The sequence below is a fragment of the Eurypyga helias genome, unplaced genomic scaffold, assembly GCF_000690775.1.
Source record: "Eurypyga helias isolate BGI_N326 unplaced genomic scaffold, ASM69077v1 scaffold372, whole genome shotgun sequence".
Lineage (NCBI taxonomy): Eukaryota > Metazoa > Chordata > Aves > Eurypygiformes > Eurypygidae > Eurypyga > Eurypyga helias.
In genome coordinates this window covers 2,589-29,069 of record NW_010235045.1, presented here as the reverse complement: position 1 = coordinate 29,069, position 26,481 = coordinate 2,589, and the positions used below count along the sequence as shown (strand labels likewise).

The following is a 26,481-nucleotide window of genomic DNA, read 5'->3' as shown; positions in this document are numbered from 1 at the left end:
AAATATAAATGCTGTAAAGTCATTAACAAGACAGGCAGGCATAATCTATCTACAGACATGACCATGTTTCAATCAGCAGCATATTACTAGAAAGGTAGTCAGTACTATATACTAACTTTTTACATATACAAAAAGATATATATATCACATATATCACATATATCTTATACAAAAGGATACATATTTATATATCATATATATCTTTTTATATGATCTATATTTTGTATATGATGTATATTTGTGTAATATATATGTGTGTATATATATATACTCTTTTCAAGCATGCATATAGCACTGAGAAGGCCCCTTGTGATTTCTTAGTGCTGGGAACTACTATTGCCATCTTTGCATTCATCTTAACCACTCCCAAGTTGTTACATATGGGACTCTGATTATAAAAAGAGTTTGGAGACCATCAAAATGAAATCAAGTCTTGGAAGAGGTTACGGAAGTTACAGATAATAATTTGTAGCTCTAAGATCTGCAAAAAGCTTGTATTATTTCTGATGCTTCTCTGATTTCCTTTTGACATAAATTCTCCTAAGAAAACTCATGTTTATTGATGTTAGCAGCTGGATAACTACACAGTTTTGCTGCTATTGTATTGTGGATAAATGCATCAGAGAATTTTAACTCCTATTTCTATGACTCTCTCCCTTATACTTTTTTCTTGATGTTGGGGTTTCTTTGTTGTGGGTTTTTGGGTGTTTTGTGGGTTTGGGGTTTTTTTTGGTGTTTTTTCGCTACTAGCAATAAAATCCAATTTGTAGTCCTGGTAGTATACCCTCTGTTTGTACAGTACACCGAGATGTCCCCACGGGTATCTCACATGGCTTAAGCAACCTAAAGGGATTCAAAATGCCACATTATAATTTGCTGTGTGGATCAGAACAGTATCTGTGCTCTTGCAGCATTGGCACTTTCTGCATGTCCTGGACAAGGTCATAAGCTCATTACAGCAATCAAATTCAAGCAAATAATCAATTTCATCTACATCAGCTGCATTTTCCCTTAACTTTTCCTTTATCCCTCCATCCTCTCAAGCAAAAATGTTTTAAGCAACTATTTGATGTTTATGTTATGCTCCATGTCTTACTCGTGCCCTTTCTATTCACATATTAACAATGCAAAATAGTTTGCAACCAACCTCTCACCTTCTGAAAATAATCTGCAGTGGCATCAGCTGAGATGTTATTTTTCAACAGAGATTAATTAGACTGGATGTGCACAACCATTCAAATACACATATCTTTCCTTGATTTTACATTTAAAACAGTGATTACATTGTGTTTCCAACAAAATGTTGTATTTTGGATGACTAAGAAAATTGTAAATTTATGTAATGTTCAACTATAAAAGTGTGCCATGTGTCACAATACTGTGCACTTTATACATAAAAAGAAACTACAGTTGAGGAAAAGAGTGAGAAAGGAAAGAAGGAAAGAAAGAAGGAAAGAAAGAAAGGCAGACTTGAGTGCTCACAATGCTACCTGTCACCCCTGTTATGTTGATCTATCTGCTCCTGATCTGAAGAAACAGACTAAACTAATTAAGAGTCTTTCTCTAAGAGTAAAGACCAAATATAACATACATGAACACTACATTACATGCACATAACATCAGAGAGCTGTTTAAATAACTCTTTGCCACACTAGTAATTTGTTTTCTTTATTAATCTTAACTGTTCAAAACCACTGATTTAAAATAAACCATAACCATACCTTTCATCGAATAAGAAATCCTTCAGAAGTTTTTTCAGTCCGTTTCTAAACAGCAGTGAAAGCAGTGAAATGCATAGCTAGCTGGATCCAGTTCTGAGAATCTTGATCTTTAAAAGAAATAAGAACGCTAAGCAAGACACAACCTTTCAACTGGGGCAGCATTTGCAACTCTCTTTGAATAACTCCGCAACTTTTGCAAACTGAAAAACAGTTCCGTTCAGCATCATCCCAGCAGCTGGCTTCCACGTGACGTCAGTGCACGGAGGATGGTTTTAAAGCCATCTCTTCCAACCCCCAGCTCTGTAACTTTATATCTCCTCATATTTTGTGTAAACAACTCCAAGTCCAGGACGTTTTTAGGTTTCATAGTGCAGTCCAGTCTTTAAAGCTTGCCAAAGCAGCCAGTGTTAATATTAAAACTATGACAATAGGCAATTCTAGGTTTCTTTTATTAGCGTCCATGTTGTAAAGGAAGATTCTTTGCTGCCTTTCAGACCCAGTTTTCAGGGTTATATTTTTTAGTATAATCATTTTGAGCTTTGCAACTTGATCCTCATAAACTGCTTTGTAAAGGGAGTTTGTTTAAAGCAGCAGTTTTGTTGGTTAACAGCTATCTTAAAGAGCTAAAACCAAACCACTCCTCCCTGAAATCTTTTTCTGTATTCTAAACGCACTATCGCTTATGAAGTGCAGAATTATTGGGCACTGTGTAATGCTACTGTCTTGCATTCTGAGAGTGGTGATAATGGTTTCTTTGGGATATACCCAAGTATTCCTGCTACTTTATAAGGTTTCTGGATCAGATTCTCCAGTCTGTTAAGATACTTTGTGTGTCAGCAAAACAAAGTGCTTCAAGTTGGATGGAGAATCTCCCTTGCGCAGGGAAACTCATCCCTGGCACAAGTCTAGGAAGGAAGGTCCAAAACCACCTCAGCCTGGATTTAAGCACCGGGAGTTTCCATAGCAAGTGTTGGCATGGGGCGAGGGATGGGAATGCGCGTGACAAAAATGATTCAGCAAGTCCACGGCAGACCCTGAAGCCGGCATGGTGAAATTTAGCTGCTCCCCCTGCTGAGCCGTAGGCACAGGGAGCTCCTCTGGCTCCTTGCATCCCTGCCTACCACAGTCTCTCTACTGCTGCACCACGTATGAGATGATTGCTCTCATTTGGCACACTGGGAGAGACCCCTGGGCAGAAGCTCCACGCGCATTACTACTGCCCTGCCAGGTACTCGTGCTTGGATGCGTCCATGGACGGTGATTGAGACCACCAATCACAGTGTCAGAAAACTGACATTTCAGGGAACATTCGTCCCTATGTGCACCTGGAGAAGGGCCACAAAATACTTGACACATGCAGCATAAAACTCTGGACAAATTCTGCTGTCAGATGGGTGTCTTTGAATGCACTAAGCAGGAGTGACATACTTTTTTGTGGGCGGAGCAGCTGATGACAAGAGGATCACTGAGATGAAGGACACAATATGAGGATTCACACATCCTTTGCTTCGTCAGCACTCTCCTTTTTAGAACAATAAGGTTTTGTCTGTGATAAAATCCATGCACAGCATAAGGATTTTAGCTCTGGGTGCATTTTATAGTAAATACTGAAGCAGGTTTCAGGGAAAACACATTTTTTCTCCTTATATGGGCTAGCTGTAAGTCTCAGTGAATACATTAGTTGGGTGCTTATTCTGTTCCCACGTAACATAAATAATGGGACTTAGGCTATTTGTGAAAATTTCAAAGATGATCTAAAAAGTGAACAAAGATGACCAAGTACATGACTGAATGTTGCTGAAGAAATTCCTCAGCCTCTGAACTCTGAGGATTTAAAAATTCCCTGCTCATAAAGCAACAGTGTGACTTTCTTTTGGGAGATTATGTCCAAACACACCAGCTGACATGGCTGGGAGTGAAGCCTCAGTGCCTGGGAGCAGAACTGAGCCCACAGCAGGGGGCTGGGTGCCACAGCGCTGCCTCCTCCCTAAAGACAGCACAGCTGCGCCACTGCAAACGAAGACAGACTTAAGACATGGGGTTTCACTCTTAGCCATCAGCATAGGTGTATTATTCTTGTGTCTTTAATATTGCTAATTCAATGTCCCTTGTCTTGTTACATGAACTCTTTGAAGGAAAACACAGTAAACAAAGAAAACAATGGACTAAATTCCAGGCTTGAGTTCTCACTCAGGCAAAATCCTACATTTCTGTCAGCATGAGGAATTCAAAATGTGTGAGACTGAGGGGCTCATAAGACACAAGCTGGACCCCACTCATCGGTCAAAGGGCCATGTTAAACTCACCCTGATGTGGGAAAGGCACAGAATGGTTGGGACAAAGAAAACATGAAGCAAACTCTGAAAACCTGGGCTCATCACTCTGGACACCCTTAAGTGTAGCAATAGTGACTTTTGGGGAAAAAAAATTATCCCCCCACAGCAGCAGTCAAAGCAGGCAGTACTTGTGGCATTCTGGCCTCTAGCACAGGCAAAATAAGCAGGAAGGCTATTGCAGGTTTATTACATCTGACACACCGCTTCCACAGGCAAAGCGTACTTTGTCCATACCTGGTATCAGCTCTGCTTGTGCTAAAAGTCAGCACCTCAACAACAAAGGGTGCAAGGGCATTTTAAAGAAGCCCTCTGCTAAATTTCTCTTCACCATGCAAGACTGAAGATGAAGGAGCTTGAGTTTCAGCACAGGCTATAGTCTGATTACATACTCAGGGTAGTGTGTATTCTGGTTAATAGTCTGCACTCAAGATCATTTTAGGGCACCTTCAGCTCTGCTGTACTAGCCTGGTTACGGCATCCCCATTTTGCTGTGTCCACATACAATTGTTAACAAGAAGGAAGAACAGCACTGCTGCCACTGTAATCAACCCAGACACAACATCAGATTTCTGAATGATGTTACCTTTTACACCACAATAATCCTGGCAAATCCATGCACAGCATAAGGATTTTAGCTCTGGGTGCATTTTATAGTAAATACTGAAGCAGGTTTCAGGGAAAACACATTTTTTCTCCTTATATGGGCTAGCTGTAAGTCTCAGTGAATACATTAGTTGGGTGCTTATTCTGTTCCCACGTAACATAAATAATGGGACTTAGGCTATTTGTGAAAATTTCAAAGATGATCTAAAAAGTGAACAAAGATGACCAAGTACATGACTGAATGTTGCTGAAGAAATTCCTCAGCCTCTATATATCTCCTATATATCTCAGGAGTGGATATATAAATCAGGAAGTGGGCAGAAGGAAATACAGATTCAATCTCCTGTTACTATTGTGCACTTCTGCAGTAGCATAAAACTTAGCGGAGAAACAGAGCCAACAAAGTGTTATGTCACTTTTCCAAGGTTACATTGGAAATCGGTGGCAGATACTTTAGATGTTTACTTTAAATAGAGCCACTGTAATTTTCCCCATAGGCAACTGCATGTGTAATGGCAAAAGTTGGGTTTGAATATCACTTCCCCTGGCATTACATCAGAGACAGAAATGTAAGCCAATGGGAATTACGTCCCTGATACTGATGCCTTTAGAAGTCTTCTACTCACCTATCAGATTCTGGGGTGATTAAGGGGAAGGGCATCTAGTATCCTAAAGCTCTGCTTGTTTTCGTAAACAACTCCCAAAGTTCATGTGCAGTTCACCTCTTTTTATAGCACATATTTAGACAGCCATGTTTTTTGGCAATTTTCTATTTTCCAACTGCCAGGCATATTTCTGCATTATAGCACCTGCTCTCTTCTAGTTTTGATTCTGAAGCACTGGTGACATGTGTCAGCAGACACTTACTCTAACTGGAGCTTCAGGCACAGATATTTTTGTTTGAAAGAATTATCTCTGATCCTGGAGATGATCATTCTAGTACCATAGGAATTTTTCAGTAACAGTAAGGAAAATATTTGCAGAGGTATTTTTTCAGAGCATTCAGAACTGACTGTAAATATGAAACAAATATAAAATTTTCATCTGGTTGTGTTAAAGGAAAAAATTAATCTATTTTCTAAGTGACATAAAAATTCACTGGACTTACTGCCGATTTACATAAGTCTAAAAATCTCAGACCTATAGATGCAATATCTCTTGTTTCTGAAAGAACAGGGAATTAATTCCTGGGGAACATAGGAAATAGAAATTTAATCTCTCAGAGAAATATAGAATTAAGCCCATCTCAGGGTTCAAATTCAATATTTTTGCCAGAATATTAATATTTTGTCAGAATATTCCAAAATGGGAACAATGAATCTGCTATTGGAATAACTTAGATTTGAACTGATAGGTAACCTGGAATATCCAACTCGTTGCCATGTAAAAGCAAAACCTTATATTCTTTTTATCACCCATCAGAATTAGATGCTATGCAGCAGACAGAATCTAAGGAATCAGCAGTGTTCTGCCTGGCTTTGCCCCACCTGATCCCACACACTCCTGCTAGAGGATGTAGATGTGTTCAGCTGCATTTACTCAGTCACCTGTGAGGTGGACTTTGCCCACCAGGCCAGTAATCGATTGGGCAGAATCCGCTCCCTTTCTTGCATTTCTTTGTGAGACCAAGTTATTTCAGTTTAACAAGACACAGAACATTTATCTCTTTGCCTAGATGCTATCCTTCTGGCTATGGATAGATGACCATACTGATTTTATTATCTTTCTCGGCAGCTTTTAAAATAATGAAAAGTGGAGGGCTGTGAACTTCTCTGCGATATCTGGTACAAAACAGATAAGCAGTGCCAATCACTCAAGCTAAATGCAGGAAATTAAAAACATCTCATCTCCCATTGAGACTTCTCAAAAAAAACCCCTGAGGTTTGCAGGGGTCCTCACCGTTCTCCTTGCTCATCACAGATTCAAAGACTGTGGGAAGCTTCTAAAATTACTTCGTATGCCTTAATTTCAGATTGTAGCCTGTGCAGTAGCTCCAAACATGTCCCAAAAAGGTCTCAGCTTCAGTTTGCTTTGCTGATGCCTGACAGAATTAGCTCCAGCTATATGCAAGAAAAAACAGTGTGAGAAATCAACAAGGTTATAATTGCCAGTGCAATTATATTGCACTGTGCAGAGGTTATCTCCACCTTTTGTCTCAAGAGGTTCATACTCACCTTTTCTGATTTCTGAGGAAGAAGCATCTGTCCCAATTACTTCCAAGATGAATTCAATGTATGAATTCAGGGTGTTAAACTTTCCTACTACCTTACAGTAGTACTGTTACTGATAACACTTGGTGTAAATCAAACCCTCTCTACTCATCTTTATTACATACAAGGCTGAGAAAGGTATAAACGAGCGTAGGTTAAAATCTGAAAATCCAGAACTTCAGATTTAAGTATGATTTTTTCTATTTTATGGGATTCAGTCAGTAACATTTAAGAAAACCCAAATGATCTTTTCTTTCCCCAAGGGAGACACTAAAACAGGAACTCAAAAAGTCAGTCTTGTGCTAAGATTTGATATGACAAATTTAAGCCTCAAGTTATTATACTTTAATGTCCAAATTGCAAATTCATGGGGAAAAAATTTTTCAAGCAGTTGCTGAAGAATTTCTTGTATCAGTTGCTGAGAGGAAAGCAGCAAAAGGGCCTTTTCCCAGTTATTTGATAACTAGCTTTACCGTTACAGAAATTCACTGTGAAGTGATAATATACTTCACCTTATCTTGCCATAATAGTCTCTAATATGTAGAACTTAATTTTTGAGGCAATGGAGCATAAAATATGGTAGCTCAAAATTACTTTGGGCCTGACTCTCTATTTAACCAGGACACCAGGCAAGGCTATCTGTTAATCTCGCATATACTGATTATAATTTCATTTAGACATGTCTTACTAACTACAAAATAAATAATGACAACAACATCCCCTGGTAGGAATAAGTATTTGGACTAAATCAAGGTTAAGTGATATAACTGATCAAGGTTACTACTCCTGCAGAATATGCTGAGGGAAAGCTAGACAAACATGGAAGAAAACACAAGCTTCATTTAATACTGAATATTGTGACCTTAGGGTTTTTTTTTTGGTTCTCATAAAATAAACTTAATCACCAAATCTGCTTCCCTCTCAGAGGTTTCCCTCAACACAGTGTCTCTCTATTCTTTCAGGTAGCAGAGCATAACCCAGGCACAGAGACAAATTGTTCTCACTGGGGAATAGGTTACGTGAATGGAGTGCTAGCATAGTAATTCAAAGGGAATCCTTATTGCCAGCTAGAAAAAACAGTGGCTTTATTTATTACTAGATTTTTTTTATCATGGCATCTGCACAAAGAAGTTTCATTAATATACTTACTTGTAAATTATCACCTTTGGAGAACTCACATTTATGGGACTCGGTGGTTTCAATATTGGTTGAATAAAACAGAAAACTGAGCTACATAGGGCATTCCAGATGAGGTTGTCATAGTGGGGGATCTACTGTTTGTAGGAACTGTCTATGTTCAGTGTGATAGAAAGATCACAAGTCACCTGCACTCTCAGTACAGCCTCTCGTAGGCAGGACGGGAATATTCAGTGACTACTGATGCACACACAAGCTTCCCTCACCTATGGTCGTTCGCCACCAATGGCATGGTTAGACAGGTCACTCAGCAAGCCAAGAGTTACCATGTTCATTCAAAACTCATTCGGAAACCTAGAGAGACAATCCAGAGCCCTGGCAGCTACAGACTTGAAAATTTTATCTGATAAATTATGGTGTTAGGAAAAGATATTTGACATGAGACAAGGTGACTAGTATCTCTCTCTTCAGTTCAAGTCAGGTTGTAGCGCGACCATTTTTCTACAGCACAGAGAGAATGCAGCCAACCTACACCTCCCAGAAGACTCCTCACCTACTCTGATACCTCCTCCTCACGCATCTCATTCTCAGGAGCTCCAGCTCCTTGCCACATTTCCAGAGAGAGTGGAAAAAGTATATACTAACCATTCTGATTTTTTCCCCTAAGTGATGTCTAACCATACCGTGCTGACAAACATCGTCACAATCATGCAAAACATACACAAGCTGTGACATAAAACTGCAGAACACACATCAAATGTGGTTTTACCATTCATATGTGGCTAGAATACAAATTCTTTTTCTAGGAGTGGAAAGGAACAGACTCCTCACACCTACTCCGAACATTTCTGTTTTCCTTCCGATTTGGTGCAAATTAACAAATGTTAAATTGGTTCCAGTCACTCAGGAAATTTTTATTCAAAAATGATGAAACCAGATGAAGTGAAAAATACTGTTTTCTGTTTGCTTACCTGGAACACTGTGGTGAGTGGGTTTCCTATTCAACTGGGTGACTTTTTGGTATGTTTTTTGCAGTTTATTTGGGTTGGTTTTGGTAAACAAGTAGTCTTCAGTGTTTTTACAGCAGTGGCTATTACAGAAACTATGTCTCTTGCACTTCTTATCTTGGAGGGTGGACAAAATAAACAAACTGAAAATAATACTACAATGAACAGTAAATGATGAATGGCTTACAGTACAAAAAACAGTGTAAAAAGGAAGACAAGTTTAAATATTGTTGTGTATGAAAGGGATGAAAATAATACAAGGATGAGAATAAGTAAAATGATAGGCTGGAACATCTGGGAAAGTAAATACAAAGACAAAGAGAACAGTCAATTAATGGAATAGCAAGTCCAAAGTTTCAACAAAATAAACAGTGAATCAGACTATGCTTGTGGAGGGACCAAGTATCCATCTCCCATTGACTGCAGTAGGAGCTCTGCATGGTTAAGCCCTGAAATGTCCAATTTAACTATGATGTTATCTATTTAGAGAAAATACTAGTTAGTTAGCTTTAAATCTGTATAAGCCCATGCAGTGCTCTGCCTTTAAGCTAATGGGAGCTCTACAAGCTCAGAGGTATTACTAGATCAGAAAGTGAGCATGCTAAACACCATTTCTGTTTGATTTCATGCAACACATGTATAGTAATTGATTAGCTTTAAACTCACTGCGTCTGTGACTTTCTGATACAAGGAAACAAAAGACTAATTAGTCAGCATAGGAATAAGAAATAATAGCTTTCAGCTTCACCTGGTAACAACTTTGACTGTAAACTAGCAGAACAGCACAAAGTAAATTAACACAGCAAGAGACTTGCTAAAACATTGGATAATACCATGAGCAATAACAAGATTTGTCAGCTACAGGATTGTATGATAAGGGTAGGTAATTTTCATTTTTCATGGCAAAAGATCTTGAGTCAGCACAGAATTTGCTCCCCAAAACCTCTCTGGAACAATTCTGCATAAAAATGAACTATAGAAAAGATCCTGCACACTGCTGTGTGTAAGCAGTGACCCATAGGCCTTCAACAAGATACAATCAGATACAGCAATTCAAATATTCACACTACGGTGTGGCTCTGTGACTCTGTAAAGTAAATTTGTATGGTTTATTTTTCTCTGTGGTTTGTCATATTCTCTATAATTTTCAAAACTTAAGGTTTCCTCCTGTTTAAAATCAATAGGATTTTCTTTCTATTCATTGAACAGGAACCCAACCACAAAGAAAACAATTATGTTATTTTATGTGCCAAAAATGCTGCCTGCACTGCCTTTACTGGCAATGAAGGCACAATTCTGGCAAATGTAGTTGCAAAGCCAGAAAGGAGTAAAATCTTTTACCTCCTAGAACATAATTCTTTTAATTTCCAGGAGACCAAACTTACTCACTGTTCATAAACAGGCTCATTGGTAGAACAAGGTTTCATATGGCCAAATGAGGGTTTAAAATAATTTAAGAAATAGTGATTTTTGTCCACTGTCTAGAATAAAGAATTTTCATATGCCATCCATCGAATTTGAGGCTTAATTCATTTGGCAGAGCCTTTTTACCTGTAGGCCGTAATAAGTAAAAGTCTACCTGACTCACTGACAAAGGTTCGTCTGCACTTCGATCGTCCGAAGACTTTGGAACTTCGAGTCTGTCAATGAAAGCCTGGAGCTCTTTCCTGAAGGCCTTCATCTGTGCATTGATCCGGTAAAGAAGCTCGTGCTCACGTATTCTGCTGCCATCATCTTCCTCATCCATCAGTCCAAAGAGGTCCCCGTTAGCTACATAAATTCTCGCCTCTGTTATGATGGTGCTCGTGTCAGAAATTAAGCGATCTATTGTCTTGCCCAGCCGCTCAGCTTCAGAGCGAATGTCCTTCATCTGCTGCCTGTCAGTGAAGCTTTTCTGCCACCCAGATGGTGTCGGATAAAAAGACCTCGTGGGTGTCAGGCACCGAATGTTGCGTACCTCCTCCGAGTCACTTTCCCCACCTATGGGGCCTTCCCTTTTGCGGTGAGGGGGACGGGAATCATCATCGCTCTCTTTTTTTCCTGCATCACTTTCCGCATCGCTGTCTCTGGGACTGCCACGGATCCCAAGATGAGAGGCCAAGTCATAGCGTTGCATGTTGGACATTAAGACTCTGTTCTCATACTGGAGTTGCATGACTTTCCCACTCAGCTCATTGATCTGCATTCGTGCAGCTTTCAGCTCCTCCTGTAATGCTTCTGTCTTGGCATTATCATGGTGTCTAGAGCTCTCGTGGGCCCCAGACTTGTACTTGTATTTGTTCAGCTCAGCTGTTATGCGCTTGTTTTGTTCTTCTACATCAGCTAAATTTCTCCTCAGCAATTCTGTTTCATCTTCTACTAGCTGCAAATGCTGTCGTAATTCTGACAGGGATTCACTCTGCTCTCCCAGGAGAGGGTTAGCAGTCCCTGAGAAATCATCTCCTCTTAAATCATCAAGCTCTGCTTTCAGTCCTCTATTTTCTACTTCTAGCTCCACTATTTTCCTCCCAAGAATATTAGCTTCCTCCTCCACAAGTCTCAATCGAAGCTTGAGTTCAGCTTCTCTTGTGGTAGGTGGCCCACCTGCTTCACCTTTTGGCAAGGGACTGTCCAAATCCCCATAAAACGATCTATATTTTTGCAGCTCATGTTCAAATCTGTCTTTCTCTTTATCAATCTTAGCCATTTTCTTCCTCATCAAGGCTGCTTCTTCTTTGACAAACTGCAGCTGGCATTTCAGGTCTTCATTGTCCTCCTTAGAAAAAAGAAAAGCATTTGAAGAAACTTGTAAAAGAGGAGAGCTCCAGTGGATGGTCTTAAATTACAAGATTCACAATCGAAGCTACATAGCTACTAAGAGATTTTCCTGCAATCATTTTTTTCCACTGATCAATAAATGAAAAGATAGGGAAATAAATATTTAAATTTAAAAGAGGGGAAAAGACCATTCTACTTGCCAGTAAAGTTTGCACAGTCCCCAGAAAATACATTGTAGGGTTGAGGGCTTGTAAAAAATCTGTATATTTTCTAGGCTTGCAACACTAACAGACCTAACAGTGTTAAAATCCTTAAATCAGCACACAAAGAGCTTATAATCTTGTTTCACCGGTGCTCCCATTATTTTGCCTAAAATATGGAGTACATGAAAACTGGTGGGTTCTGTTGCAGCACCAGCAGTTTGTTTAGGTGGTCCTTGACACAGTGTTGCCTGACTACAGATCTGGGGTAAGAGCTCTCTTTCACAGCATACAGGAAAACAAAGAGCAAAGCAAACAAGCAAGAAAAGTACAAATCTATCTATGCAAATCTATAATTTCCTCAGTGTCCCTGAAGCCTCCATATGAGAATCCAGGCTTCTGTTACTACAACATACCTCTGTTGGTGTCTGCTGCGACTTTTTTTCTGATTTTGGCAGGTCTTTACTCCCTCTTCTTTTCAGTGACTGCTGCAACAACAACAAAATGAGATGCACTGAATATTTCACTAAGGAGGTATATAATCCAGCCACTCATTTAAAACATCGCAAGTCAAATGCAACTATAAAGGAATTTATTTCTTGTAATCCTTGAGATACCAAATACAGAGGGGAGAGTCAGCTGCCCAAAAATGGCACAGCGATGCTATTCAAGTAAAGCATTGGTTTAATGTATCTGTTACCCTTTTTATTCACATTTTAAGGCTAGTTCATAATGAATGTTTAACACATGACAAGAGAGGTAGGAACGCAGGTATCCCAAGTGGTAACTTACAGATGGGAAAGATGACACAAGCAGTGAAACCCAGATTCAGTCTCGCCCAGTTGACACTAACCTGAATGGGGCCAAGGCACTTCAAAGTTTTGCCTAGCCAGACATGTGGCCTTAGCCTCTGTGGTTGACAAGCTACATAAAACAGTGTCACTGAGACCCCGTCAGCTGAGCTAAGTGTACCCGTACAAGCACACCTTTCTCTGTGTTCCTCACGCAGGCTTCCAGCTGGCCACGTACTGTGGTCACACTTCTGTAGGTGTACACTGCAGGCAAACTCTGTGCAGACAAACTCACACAAAGATCTGATTGCTAGGTCTGTTCTGTTTTCAGAACATATTCGAGTAAATATAGTTTAAAACTGCTTGGACTACAACATCCTAGTAAGAAACAAAGCATATCGGCTTAAGAACAGCACCACACATACACATGTATGTGGCATCATACGCATGAGCTTCTTCAGTGTCTTCTCACCTGTGCTATGTAGCCAAAGTGAGTAGAAAAGAGGGCAGAATATGCTGGGATCAAAGCCTATAAGCATAGCCAGCAAAAAAGTCATAATTGCTGTCAGTAGGAAGTTCGTTAGTGGGCAAGCAGTGAGCAGTGGAAAACAACTGCAACCAACCCACTGTCAACATTCAATACAGATCATTAAGAAAACAGCAGGAGAGAGGAAAGCAAGTGAGAGAATATGTTAATATGCAATATCCCACTTGCAATTGTTCCCAGTTTTTATGTTCCCCACGTAAAACGTAGGCCCTGAGGCAACACTGATACAACCAACACCATCTCCCTCTGAGGCTGTTCTTTGGTAGAAGGATTATTAGCGCTGTTGAGAAACATGCATTTCCCTGCACCACCCAGGGGAGGATCCAGCTGTACCTAAAACCCATCCAGCTCTGTACAGTGGGAATTATAATATGTTGAGAATCCTCAAGGAACAGAGTACAGTGGGCGAGTATGCTACACATAACAATCCTATGGACTATTTGCCTGCTGGTACCAATTGTTCTTTCTTCTGCAGATCAACCCCATGGCAAATACTAACCTTGTGGACTACTCACTCCAAAGGAAAAGTCAATGCCATAGAAATACTCACATATCAATCAGACCAACCACAAGAGATGATGTTCCATGAGGCTTCTTGCTCAAATTCATTATGGAGTTATGCAAGACTTAAGAAAAATTACCTCAGATTCAGAATCAGAACTAAAATTCACAGATGGATCCACAAAGAATCAGAATTAATATTTCTATGCCTCTTGGAAAAACACTGAATGCTCTCAATAGACAAAACAATAAAACCAGACAAAGATCATTAGCATCTTAGCTGTGACAGCTGGATAGCTGTGAATCACAGAATTCTAAAACAATCCAGAAAACAAACAAAAAAATAGTTAAATTAACCCACTTCTTCCTTTAAAAATAATCTACCAACAATACTTCTTCTCAATCTACCAACAAATCTTCAATCTTCAATCTACCAACAAATACTTTCTTCTCTAGGGTCACACATCAGTTACCCTATAGCAGAAATGGGATGTGTATGTGGACGGTTTTTTGTTGGTTTTTTCTTTTTGAATTGACAAATTTATAAAGCATTAAACTTTCAGAGGTGCAGCTTCCTACTGTGTACTACCATTGATTATACCACTATGTATAACCACTCTGAAAAACCCCTTTTCAAATCAGCTAGCACTGCAAACTTCTTGCTCCAGATTCTTGCCAATGCCACCCACTGATAAAATAACTAAGAGATAGTTAAACTGTATTTCTGCTTGATTACCTAAATGCCTTCTATTCACCCTGCCGAGCTCAGCATCTCTCCAGACATAATGAGGTTCTGAAATGCTGAGCAGCAACTTCTTGTGTACCCTATAACTTTTCAGAAGATAAGAGAGATATAAAAAAGTTTCCCGGGGGGGTGGGGGAAGAGAAACCACAGAGGGCAAAAAATATTTTTAAGGGTTTGACATGAAACAAAAAAATCGTTTCTTCTCTTTTCTATCACTATCTTTTGTGTTAAAGTTCCTTTTGGCAGTCAGGATAGCGACATTTTAATTACAGCGATAGGTGTGGCTGTGCAGGGACTGGGCACTATTTCCTGTTCTGCTCTCCTTGAATTACATAAACCATCCATGGAGCTTGTATTATTCACCAACAGATGATGGCGTTCAGCAACACCTTTTTATAGCAGAAAGCAATGAAGAACACCCACAATTCAATTAGCAGGATGATTTGGGTAAGTGGATTAGGCCCAGCTGGAATTGGTATGATCTCTTTTCTTGTTTAAAACACCATGAGACAATTTCTGATGGCTAGAGGTTAAGATCTCACTTGCACATCTCGACTGACATACGACATCTGCAAAGTCACAGTGCCCCATAACTTCATGTTAGGGCACTGAGGCAATACTCACACTGAACAAAGAATGCCACATGTCAAGCAGTAGATCCAGCTATAAATAATACATTTTTGAGATTTTTTTTCATACGTACATTTCACAGTTCACAGTGGCTACTCTTTCTATCATTTCTCTCAAGCCTCGTCCGCTTGTCCAATCCAATTTTCAACATTGAACAGTTTATTGCTGCTAATGAAACAAAGTATCAAAGCAAAACAGAAAAAGGGAAAAAAATTCAACTAAACATATGGCAATAGCGACCCAGACTCTTGCCTGTGAATCTTCATGTTATGCCTGTGACTGGACACTCTTAAACCTGTGTCTGCCTGTTGCATGTTTTGACATAAAACGTTACACTGGGCCAGTGAGTGATTCAGCCACCTTCATGTACAAAATATGTGTTCAAAAATCTTTGTGTTTGATCACTTTTTAATATAATTCTCCACTTGTTAATCCTTTTCCCATGTCACAAAACATACCATAGTGCCACTAATAGCTACCTCTGCTGTTTTCTTGAACTATAGCAAAAAAAAAAATCTGCCCCTCATATTCAAGAACTGGTTTTAAGAGTTTGTTGTGAATGATAATTTTGGGGCTGAGATAATTTTTCTTCTATATAAGTTTTTAAATCATATTCAGTTCATTCTACTCAATGATTATGAGTTAAAAAAAGCCAAAGGTAAAAGTAGCAAACATAAGACTCTTTTGCACTGTGTGATCAGTAATGCTCACCGGACAGCTTTATGGTTTTAATAACCTTGAACCAAGCTACTCATCTGCAGGAGAAAACAAGCAAAAAAATTGCATGTAATACTGTTTCTACAGTGGGGAGTTTGCTAAACTGCTCCAAGTACTAATGAAATATCTCAACAGCACTAGGGATAAGACCGGCAACAGGGGCGTGCATCACTACATTGTATAATCTCTGCGTACCTCTGAAAGACTAGGAGGTTAAACTGTGTTTGGCCTGGCTATTCTAGCATTCACTGTAACCAGCACACATTGGCTTGTGTGTTCTGGCAAGCCTGAGAAGTTTCTACAGCTTAGAAAAGACCACAAATAATGTTCACATTATATGCATACCAGATGCCATGCAATGGGCAATTCTGCCGCAATGTTCGGCAGCATCAATTCTCCAGTGACCTTCACTGGAACTTATCCAATGTCTTGCTGGAGATGCTAAGCACTTCTCAAGACCAGATGGTATAATCCTTCTCTTGCCAGCCCTAAAGTGCAAGCCAAATGTGCAGTCCTAACATCACCTGTGATGCTTAGTGCCTCTCAGGTGTAAAAAGACCTGAAACTTACTCTGAGAATAACACAACGCAGAAATAATGGCATCACACTCCACTGAGTAAGAAAGCTGTAAAATTAACTCAAATTCTCGCTACCTGATTCCTAAGCTACAGTAAATCTCTCAGCAATTAATAAAGAAGCTGTAAGCAAAACATACCAAGATTTTTCAAGACACAGGTTTGATTATTTCAAGCCTGATCTGGGGTGTATGATCTAAAAATCAATGTAGGCAACCACAAGAGGAATTACTGCCTCATAAAGGGATTTATGGGTGCACAGAGCTTCCGTAACAGCCATTATCCCTCCTCACAGAGCAGGCTAAGACAAAGGGTGTGCAGCTTCTTGAACCTCCACAGCTGCAACCAAACCTTCTCATCTGCACACAACTGCCTGTACACGGTTACAGTTAGCTGCCTCCCAACTGCTCTGATGGGTCTGCAGAGCTTTCAAAAATCAGAGCAAACCTAACACCATCTTTAGAGACTTGAAAAATCACTTAATGTCGAGCAACTTTTGGGTTGCACAAACTTGCCTCTGTCTGGCACAGAGTAACTGTGTCCAGGGAAGTGGAAATTTGCCTTAAGACTCTTTCCACATTTTCCCTTCAGTCAATATGGTTGATTAGTTCATGGAGTTGGATGAAAAGAGACACAAGACAGATTTTATTTTACTGCCACCGACTCTAATTCAGTGTATTAGAATATGTAGTAAAAACTAAATGGACACTACCCATGTTGGCAAACTGGAAATGCACATTGTCCTCAAAATAAAATCCTGGTGTTTTAAAATGTCCTCTTTATCCTGCAACTCTAATGCTGCAATTTGCCAGCAACCAACTCAAGACACTGGCTTTGTTTGTCATTGGCACAAGTACATAGAATGATACAACCCTTTCCGCCTTCCACCCCTCTTCGAGGGCAGGAGGAGTCCTGAGCATTTCAGTATTCTACCTGCTTGCAAAATTAAGGCAGGAAAGAAATAGCATGGAATAAGTGAAATGCAAAAAGGACAGCACCCGTCCACAAAACAAACACTAAGCATATGCTGCTAGCTCTGGCAATGCTCTCTTCCATATTAAAAACTGTATTTGAAAACACTGCTGAGGAACAATACAAAATGAAAGCAATCTTTACTACTTCACCATGGAGAGAAAAATAGTTCTTATGTAGTCTATTGAATGTCTTCATATTGCAGAAAAGAGTTGCCCTCCAGTATTTGTATTATTTAATTTGCATTTATTTAGGAATTATTTCAGTTATCACTTACAGATCCTTTGTCATTATTCATTTGCCAATTAAATGATAAAAAAAAAAATAAAAGGAGAGAAAAGATACACAGCATTTGCACTTTACCTAGAGAAATCCTTTGCATTTTGAACCCAAAATTTTGCTAGAGCAAACAATGGCAACTCTGTAGTATAACCAAGTAAAAGCATTTTCAGCAAGGCATAAAATGAAGCACAATTATGTTTTCATTACATTTGCTTCCTTCTTTTTCTTATTTGAAAAAATCCTGAGCAGTAGGAAATGAAAGCTGCCTTTTCAAAGTTCTCCACATGACCTGGTCAAACAGACTGCCAAACTCTGATACTTTACTTTCTGTGATTGCATACTCCCTCATCCCCCAGAATATGATAAAACAATGAAAGCAACTTCTCTGAAGAGGAAGAGGTCTCCTGCCACTTGAACCTTTTAAAAGATGGAAGAGCTAAACATACTTAGTTTCCCAGCATTATCCAACTAGGCCTCATTAAGGATGCAGAGATCACAGCTTACACTCAGCTTCCTAATTCTGAAATGCAAACGCAAATCTCGGAACACAATGCATCCTTTGGAGGAAAAGTGCTGGAATAAAGTATTTTGTTGAAAAATTATGCTAATTAAACCTATTTTCCTAGGGCTTTCTAAGTTTCTGTTTGTCAGCTCAGCTATTTGTCTTTTTCAGGGACAACAAAGTCAGGGTTTTTGTCAGGGTTCGCTCAATGCCTAGTTCGATGCACTGTCCCAGTCTTCATCTGGGACTGACTGTATGACAGACAGTACGTCAACATAGTTCAAAACATCACCACACAACAATAGCAATAGTCACGGACATGGATATGGCAATTATGAATTAAATACATATGAGATTTTGCCAAGTCTAAAGAGTTTGCTTTCTCACACCTATTATCACATGTGAAGATTTTCAGTCTTCTTCTAAGAGTAGCTCAGAAGAGATTCCGAAGAATTTTTCATGAGAATGAGTAAGTGCAAGCAACCAGATTAGGTTCATTGCCTTGGTTACAAAAATGCATATATGTAAACCAAAGCATAGTTACCATACCCTGACAAAAAAATGGTTAGTCTGAAAATGAAAAGTAATGAGAAGGAAAGTAAGAATGATTCAGCACACAATGTGCAACCCTACACTGCTCATTCCATTCAAGATCATTCCATACTGAAGAGTTGCATTAAACATACAGACAGCTCTTACAGTCCCTCACCTGGATCCACAGGGTAGGGCGGCATCAAGAATGTGCACATCTGTGTAGGTTTGTAGGCACACAGCAGGGAAAGGAGCTTTGCAGCTCACTACGAGACTGTGAACCTCAGACAACACCTACATTTATGAGGACATCTCACAAAAAGAACCCAAACAGATTTTAGAATCCATTGGAAAGGATGCAAAAATTTAAGATGAATTCAGGTAGGAAAAAATTCTAAAATCTGTATTTAGCCAGAGCAGTGAGCAAATTTTCTGTTAACAGGGGAAAGAAATCCACCTCTCAGGTATCAGCAAGCACCACTCTGTCCTCTGCTATAAGAAGGGATCTTCTATTACTCTTTGTCTCTTCTTTTGTCTGTGTTTACTTGGGAAAGTTCTATTGTAAAGCTAGCTGTTTGTAAATTGGCTGAAAAATATTTTTCCATAATAACACATATGGGGAAGTTTCAAAAGTGTTCAGGAACTCAGGTCATTGAAAACAGAAGGTCAGACTCTGCAGTTCTCTGAAGTTAGGCCAGTGCGATCCTGCCACAAATTAAATCTAAGTTTTAATCTAAGTTTTCTTGAGCAGTTCATGTAAAGAAGGCGCCCTGGAAAAATAAACCATGGAGGCTAGAAACTGAAATGGAAATTTAGCACTTTAGCAGTTTGGACATCCCCACACCTACCTGTCTCACTCTGGTACCAGTCTGCTCTCCCATAGGCCTACACCCATTGCTTTCCCTGGTATTTCAACCCTGCAAAGATGGAAATGAGGGGAAGGAGAATATTGCAGTGCTGGCTGGAGCAGTGTCCAGCAGGCCCAGTGACTGTAAAAGGCTCAGAAGACCTGTGACTGATCCCTACCTCATCTCTCTAAATGACTACTCTTCCCCCTAAATGAAACTTACTCAGCTTCTTAAGGGAAATGCTTATTCCTAGCAAGAGAAGTGGCTTGCTCTTAGGCTGACTTAAAACCTTCACAGTGAGGTTGACCTACAACTGTTACTTAAAGGTTCCCTTTGCTAGAAACATGAAAATCTCATTCTGAAATGAAGTTGACAATCTTCAGCTCATTATAAATATTTGATCACTGGGATGCATTTTTAACTAGCTATCATGAACAAACATCCAACTCTTCAGCGTTTATCATAAATGTCACTGAACCAGCAAATCACCTACAAATTAATGCCACAGCAACCCTAATGGGGTTACACAAGAATCAATTCTCAGTCCTACACTAATTAACATTTTTTGCTGCTGCCTGGTGAAAACATAAAATAATACTGGATAATGACTGCAGATAGAGTAAAGGTTGGAGAATTGTTAAATATCGAAAAGGACAGTGACGAATACAAATCTTGGTGAAATCAAATAACTGGTTTAATATGACTAAATATGAAGATACCTGTATAAGAACAAAGAGTGAAAGCTATGCTGAGACAATATGAAAACAGCCTAGAAAAAAGATGATCTCTTGGAAAGCCATCTCTGGAAAAAAAAAAAACCTACAGGGTCATAGAGGATAATCAGCTGAAATAATGTCCAAGAGTAATTTTGTGACCAAAAGTCTTAATTTAGTCCTAGGATGTAGGTGTCAAAACTGAGGTGCACTGTGCAATAACTAGAAAGGGATGTGCCTCTCCACAGAAACAAACATCCTCAGACAAGTTTAATAAATCACCTTGAAGTAGTGTCCATCTTTCTCCTTTGAGAGAGGCCAAATTCCTAACTTAGGTTAAATGCTTAATTTTTAGATGGCTAAATTATATCAACCCTAAGAATGCAGACTAAAAAAAAAAAAAAGGCAAAAACAACAAAAAACACACACCCACCAAAACCCCACATACAACAACAACAAAAAAACCAACAAAAAACCCCAAAACCTCAAAACAACCCAAACACAACCAAAGCACGATACTGAACTCTCGAACTTAGTGTAGTAATAAAAACATAGGTTTCCTGGCTAGTAACTAGCTTTCAGCAAATTCAGGGAGGTGCAAATTTGTATCTGTTTGAGTCAGTTCAGGAAGAGCTGTGGCAGGCTGTTAATCAGCTGTTGATATTTAACACAGACTAGCACCCTTTCCTGAAAAGTAAGCATCAGTGCAAATGAAATAGCTGGGGTTACTTTATGACCCATGTTATTTAGGAGGCCAGACTCTGATCATATTACACAGTTCTGGCCTCATAATTTCTGACAGAAAAAACCTGACAAAAGTTTGGGAAGCAAACCACAAGGAAAATGAACCTTTGAGTTTGTCAATGTGTATCATCAAGACAATGTTCCAGTTCAAAATTCACTGTTTCTAATTAATCAGTTAATCAAAGATCTAAACTGCTAGCATCTGTAAAAATTAAAATAATGCAGCCAAGCCTGTAATATAAAACACTTGTGGTAATTAGGTCAGTTGGATGTCATCATTAGTCATGCTTTACAGGTATGCAGAAGCTTCTCAATACACACAGCACTGATGGAAACAGATGCATGGCAAATACCTTTTAAGTGCAAGTACTCATCTGTGACCTAAGCAAAGAGTTTGATTATTATCCTAACATGGATTCATTACTGAGATAAGTCAATTAACACAACCATTCAACTAGGATCAGACAAAGCAAAATAGAATTGATATCCACAGCTATCATTCTACACATTTTGATATATGCTGTTGTTAATACTAGCAATGGGGGTGGGGGGGGAAACCACCATAATATGTCAAAACATCTCAGCAGAAACAAACACTTCAGAAAAGCACACCTGCACATCTGAAAGGTTAATCCACCACCCTTTACTTCAAAATAAGAAATGCAGTGCTTGGAACTCATAACTATGAAGTGTTATCAAAACCTGAATCTGCTAAAATACCAGGGAGTTGCATTTCTTGATATTATGAACACTGCAATAAGCAAAAAACAAACCTGCAGGTTGTAATGAACAAACATCAAAATCCTGGCATTCTTGTTCCTGGCTAGTATTGATTCCATGTGATTCAGAACAGCAGCTGGGCTGATCCTACACAGCACACCCTACAGCTGGGTGTCCTATCTGTCAAGTAACTCTATTTAACATGCAGTGACATAAGCCACAGAATATGGCAACTAATGTGTGCAAAAGAGAAGGTCTAAAAGACAAAGGTGGCTCAAAACATGCCATTCTGCTCTCTGGAGTATAATATACTTCCAGGGCAGTTCAGAGGTAGAGCATGACTAGCACACTGGCAGCCCATGAAGAATCACCTGGCTGCCCTGCACAATCATGTACAGCTCCTACTCCTACCCAGCCCAGCCACAGAAGCCACTTGTTGGGTAGTATTCCCCACCACTGTACTGTGTACAATTATTTGTTGTATTTTGTTCTTCGTACATCACTCCCCTGACTGCATGTGAGCTATCTGCCTCATGGGAGGTTTAGTACTTTGCATACACGCACACAGAGCCACATCGCACAGAAAACCTTGTGTAACAGTGCAGCAGGGAAATGCCCTGCTTGATAGCAAGGACCTGCCTCTGACCTCCTATTCACTCACTGTGGTTTTCCTGAGAATACTGACAGCTTGGACAGACCCTGAACTCTCCCTCTTTAACAGAAATAACCTGGAAACCATTTCCTTTCTCCCCTTCCAGAAGCGACCTTTTCTAACCCCTGTATGCTCTGCGGCAAAATGAGAAATTAGATTCTGCTTGTTGTTAACAAGTACAGACCACAGACTTGAGAAAACTCACAGACCAGTTGAGGCTGAAAGGGACCTCTGGAGATCTAATACAGTCCTCCGGCTCAGAGCAGTCAACAAAAGCAGGCTTCAAAGGACCACATCCTGTGCATCTGGAAACCTCCAAGGATGGAGTCTCCTTCCTCTGCAGGCAACACATTCAGCGCTAGACCACCTTCACAAAAAAGTTTGCACCTGGACACCACGAAAAAAAGTTTAACTCCTTCTTTACACCCTCCACTGAGGTATTTATACACATTGATAAGGTTCACCACACACACACTGTCCTCCTGTCAGGGCCCTGAGGGCACCCACAGGCCTTACTTAGTGGCCCTGACCAGCCTCACCTAGGGCCTCCTCATAGGCCTAGAGCCCCATTTCAGCACAGCCCAGGGGCTTTAGGTCATGCTTGAGTTTTGTGAGAGGAATACTGGTCTCCAACTCACTGTAGTTGTTCCTGTGCCCAGACATAGAACCTGTTGATCCAGCTTTGGATTGACTTCCTGGCTTCAACTCAGACCTGCCTCATCACCACAAACATGCCTGATAAACCCAGCCATGATGTCTGGGTCTGCCCTAATCATTCTTCTAGGTTACTGTGGGACTAAGCCTTAACTGGCAACAGCCCAGCTCACCGTGTTGTCCCCCAGAACTCCCCATCCTGCAGGAAGCAGCCAGCCCTTGCTGCTCCTCAGCATTTCCAGGCTGAGCAGTCCCAACTCTCTCAGCCCCCACCTCCCTCAATCACCTTCACAGCCCTTACTGTAGTATCTCCATGTCTCTTTTGTAGCATGGAGCCCAGCACTCCAGGTGCAGCATCACCAGTGCTGAGTAGAGTGTAAGGATCACTTCCCTTGATCTACTGACCTCGTTAGGTCAGTAATTAACATGTTAAATGCAATTGGCCATGTGTTGACCCCTAAGGTCCTGCCAGAGGCCTAAGTGTGTTTATATGCCTTCATCACCCTGATGAGCTTCACCAGGGGCTTACACCCAGAGCCCTGCCCATGAGCCCAGGAGCTCCACCTAACCTCTTATCTGGACTTCGGGTCCCTGCCTGAATGATGTTGTATCTGTACCCAGCTCTCTCATAACTGTGCATCGCTATGGACTCTCTTGATCTTAACCCTCATCTCTGACCTGACTTCCTGGCTTGACCTTGCACTTGCCTCATCACTCCCTCATGATCACTAGACCTGTAGATTGACTTCCCAGCTTAATCTCAGACCTGCCCTGTCATCACAAACCTATCAAATGACACAGCTGCCATCCTCAAGCTTGTTCTGGTGACTTTGTTCAGGTACTCTGAACTGGGCCCTGGCTGGTGGGGCCCTTGCCCTATGGGCCATGTTACTGTGCTGGCTCCCAGTGCCTCAGAGCAGTTGGCCCTTGCTGTTCCCTGGCAGGCGCACCACTAGTCACCAGCCTCCAGGTGGACTGCACTGCTGATCACAAATGTTTGAGCCTGGTAGCTCATCAGCCAGTCTTCAATCAATCTCACTGTCCAGTTTTTTAGCCCGTACTTCATCATCTTGTCTAGGAGAAAGTTATGAAAGAGATTCCCTGCACCATTCACCAGTGTGCACACATTTTCCCTCATCTTCATTTTGCTGCTGATATACTTGTAGAAGTCCATCAGGTTGTCCTTTAAGGTCCCTCACCAGATTCAGCTCCAGGTGGGTTTTGCCTTTTCTAAGCCCATCCTTGTATGTTCTGACAGTGTCCCTACATTCCTCTAGGATCACCTTCATTTGATTTCCTGCACATTGGGATGGACCATTCAAAAATTCACAATGCTACAACTGATAGCCTCACCACACTGCATGATCTTTTATAATCTTTTATTTTTAAGTGCACTGGAGATATTACAAAGCAGTTGGAACAAAACACTAAGTATCAAACAGTATCACCTCTCATTCAGGAACTAACTAATCACATATAGCAGCACATAAAGAAGGTATACTGGCTTCATTTGGCATTTCTGGTTCTGTAAGTACTGGGTACTTTATCTTAACCACCTAAGTTCTGAGAAACATAATTCCAAAAAGTAATGAGTAATATATTGAATAGTAAATATAGCAATTTCTGTGATAGTTTTGTTGCATATGGCTCTGTTGTCTATGTTCCCATCTGAGGTATTGCCAGTCTCTTTCACCTGTTTTTATACTGGAAATTACACTGAGGTTACTCCCTGAAGGCCCAAGACATGCTCCAGAACAGCCACTAGTACTATGAGATGACAAGGTTCTCCTTCCTCACACTGGCAGCTGAGTTCAGCTAAAACACAGGACAGAGCTTACCTCCACGGTGTTACTTTCTGCTTACTCTCCTAAAGCCAGGACAAACTACCTAGGGCTGTGAGACTCTGCCAAAGAGTCATCAGGAACACAGGCACCTGAAAGATGCACTGGGAAATTCTATGTGCAGAATAATTAATAAATCTAGCAGGCTACAGAGTCCCCTGGGTGTTTTGTTTTTTTTTTTAACTGTAGACTTGTTAGCAGCACCAGAGAATGTAAACACAGAAAATTATTTCATGTAGGGCTGCTGAAGAACTCAGTTTAAGAGAAAGACAGCCCTGAAGTCAGCAGTGAGCACATGCGCTAAAGAGAAACAAATCCATGGTAATTTTCCTTTCAATCTGAAACAAGCTCAGCTTTGACCTGTATCAGCACATTCCAAACGCTCTGCTGTGTTTCTTTGAAGGGACAGGTACACTTAAGCAGCAGACTGAACACAATGGTATAAGGGACAGAAAGCATGTATTACTATTATTCATCAAAGCCTTAGTGAGACTTCCAGAAAGATTATGATATTGGGCGTATATACCATACAAAAACATGTATCTAGACATCTGGTTCAGCACTTAGGAAATGTCCCTGTTCTGCCTCCATAAAGCCTTCCAGCTGATAGAAAGCCACTTTGCAAAGTCATCTCCATTCCTCTAAATCTAGAGAATCCTTGTCTACCTCTAGGCTCCCATTTATGCTTTTGTAGCAGTACAAAGAGGTCTTGTCTTGATGTCTTTATCATGTAATCTCTTTCTTTAAGAACCTAAGCAAATCACACACAGTGTTTTACAAAAAAATTCCAGTGACCTGCCAAAAATGACAAAATGAGCATAAATAAAATGGTAGTTGGAACTTAAAAAGCATAATATATTATTGAAAACACTTAAGCAAAACAACAACTAAAGAACCAGTGTGGTTTATGTACTGTCTATGGACACCACTATGGATGCAACAACGAAAGGTAGCATGACAACTATCAAAAATCCAGCTAAACCAGGAAGATCATTTTTACACTTTTAAGTTAGCTGGCAACTTTTTCTTTCATCTGAACAATCAGGTTCATACCTCTATGTCTAAATTACATATATAAACACTTGAATGTCCATTTGGGTAAAGAAATAGTGAAACTGGGAAGTGCAAAAATAAAAACTTGTATTTTGTGATTGAGGACCATTACAGAGTCCTAAAAACTTTACATTTTCTTAGAAAATAAGAAGACTTCTCAGGCTTACAAACAGCACAGTCACAACAAATGAAGAGATGACTGAATATAAACCAAGCAATAGGGATTTCCCAAACTTTCCTCCATTTGTTAATGTGGTATCATACTTTGAGGACCTTATTGAAGTCAGTAGGAAGATCACCTACTTTGGTAATGAGATATCAAAGGCCTTCTTTCTCCTTTAGAAAGATCTCAGTGAAGTCGCACCCTGGAGCCTGTAGCAAGAGAGATACATCTTTTCCATCCTGCCCCACTGAGAGTTCATGGTCACAAACCTTTTTCTCTGGTAACCAGTTACTATCCACCACCTCAGCCACGGTTTCCACATTGTCCAT

At 40.1% G+C, this 26,481-nt stretch overlaps 2 protein-coding genes across 2 annotated transcripts in view; both read right to left on the bottom strand.

The window, feature by feature from the left end:
• The window catches only part of KIAA0408 (KIAA0408 ortholog), a 21,221-nt gene extending 11,344 nt beyond the window's left edge, over positions 1 to 9,877 (bottom strand). The window contains exons 1-2 of the mRNA XM_010146606.1: positions 8,979 to 9,877; positions 1,722 to 1,828 (exon numbers count right to left, since the gene is read on the bottom strand). The gene's annotated coding sequence lies outside the window, so the exon portion shown is untranslated. The remainder of the gene's footprint in view (positions 1 to 1,721; positions 1,829 to 8,978) is intronic.
• On the bottom strand, positions 9,009 to 26,481 carry LOC104505865 (protein SOGA3-like). Its single transcript, XM_010146607.1, has 6 exons — positions 26,422 to 26,481; positions 13,235 to 13,291; positions 12,388 to 12,459; positions 10,603 to 11,769; positions 9,681 to 9,695; positions 9,009 to 9,131 (listed from the first exon to the last, which is right to left on the bottom strand). The coding sequence occupies exons 1-6, from the start codon at positions 26,479 to 26,481 to the stop codon at positions 9,009 to 9,011; spliced, it is 1,494 nt and encodes a 497-aa protein (XP_010144909.1).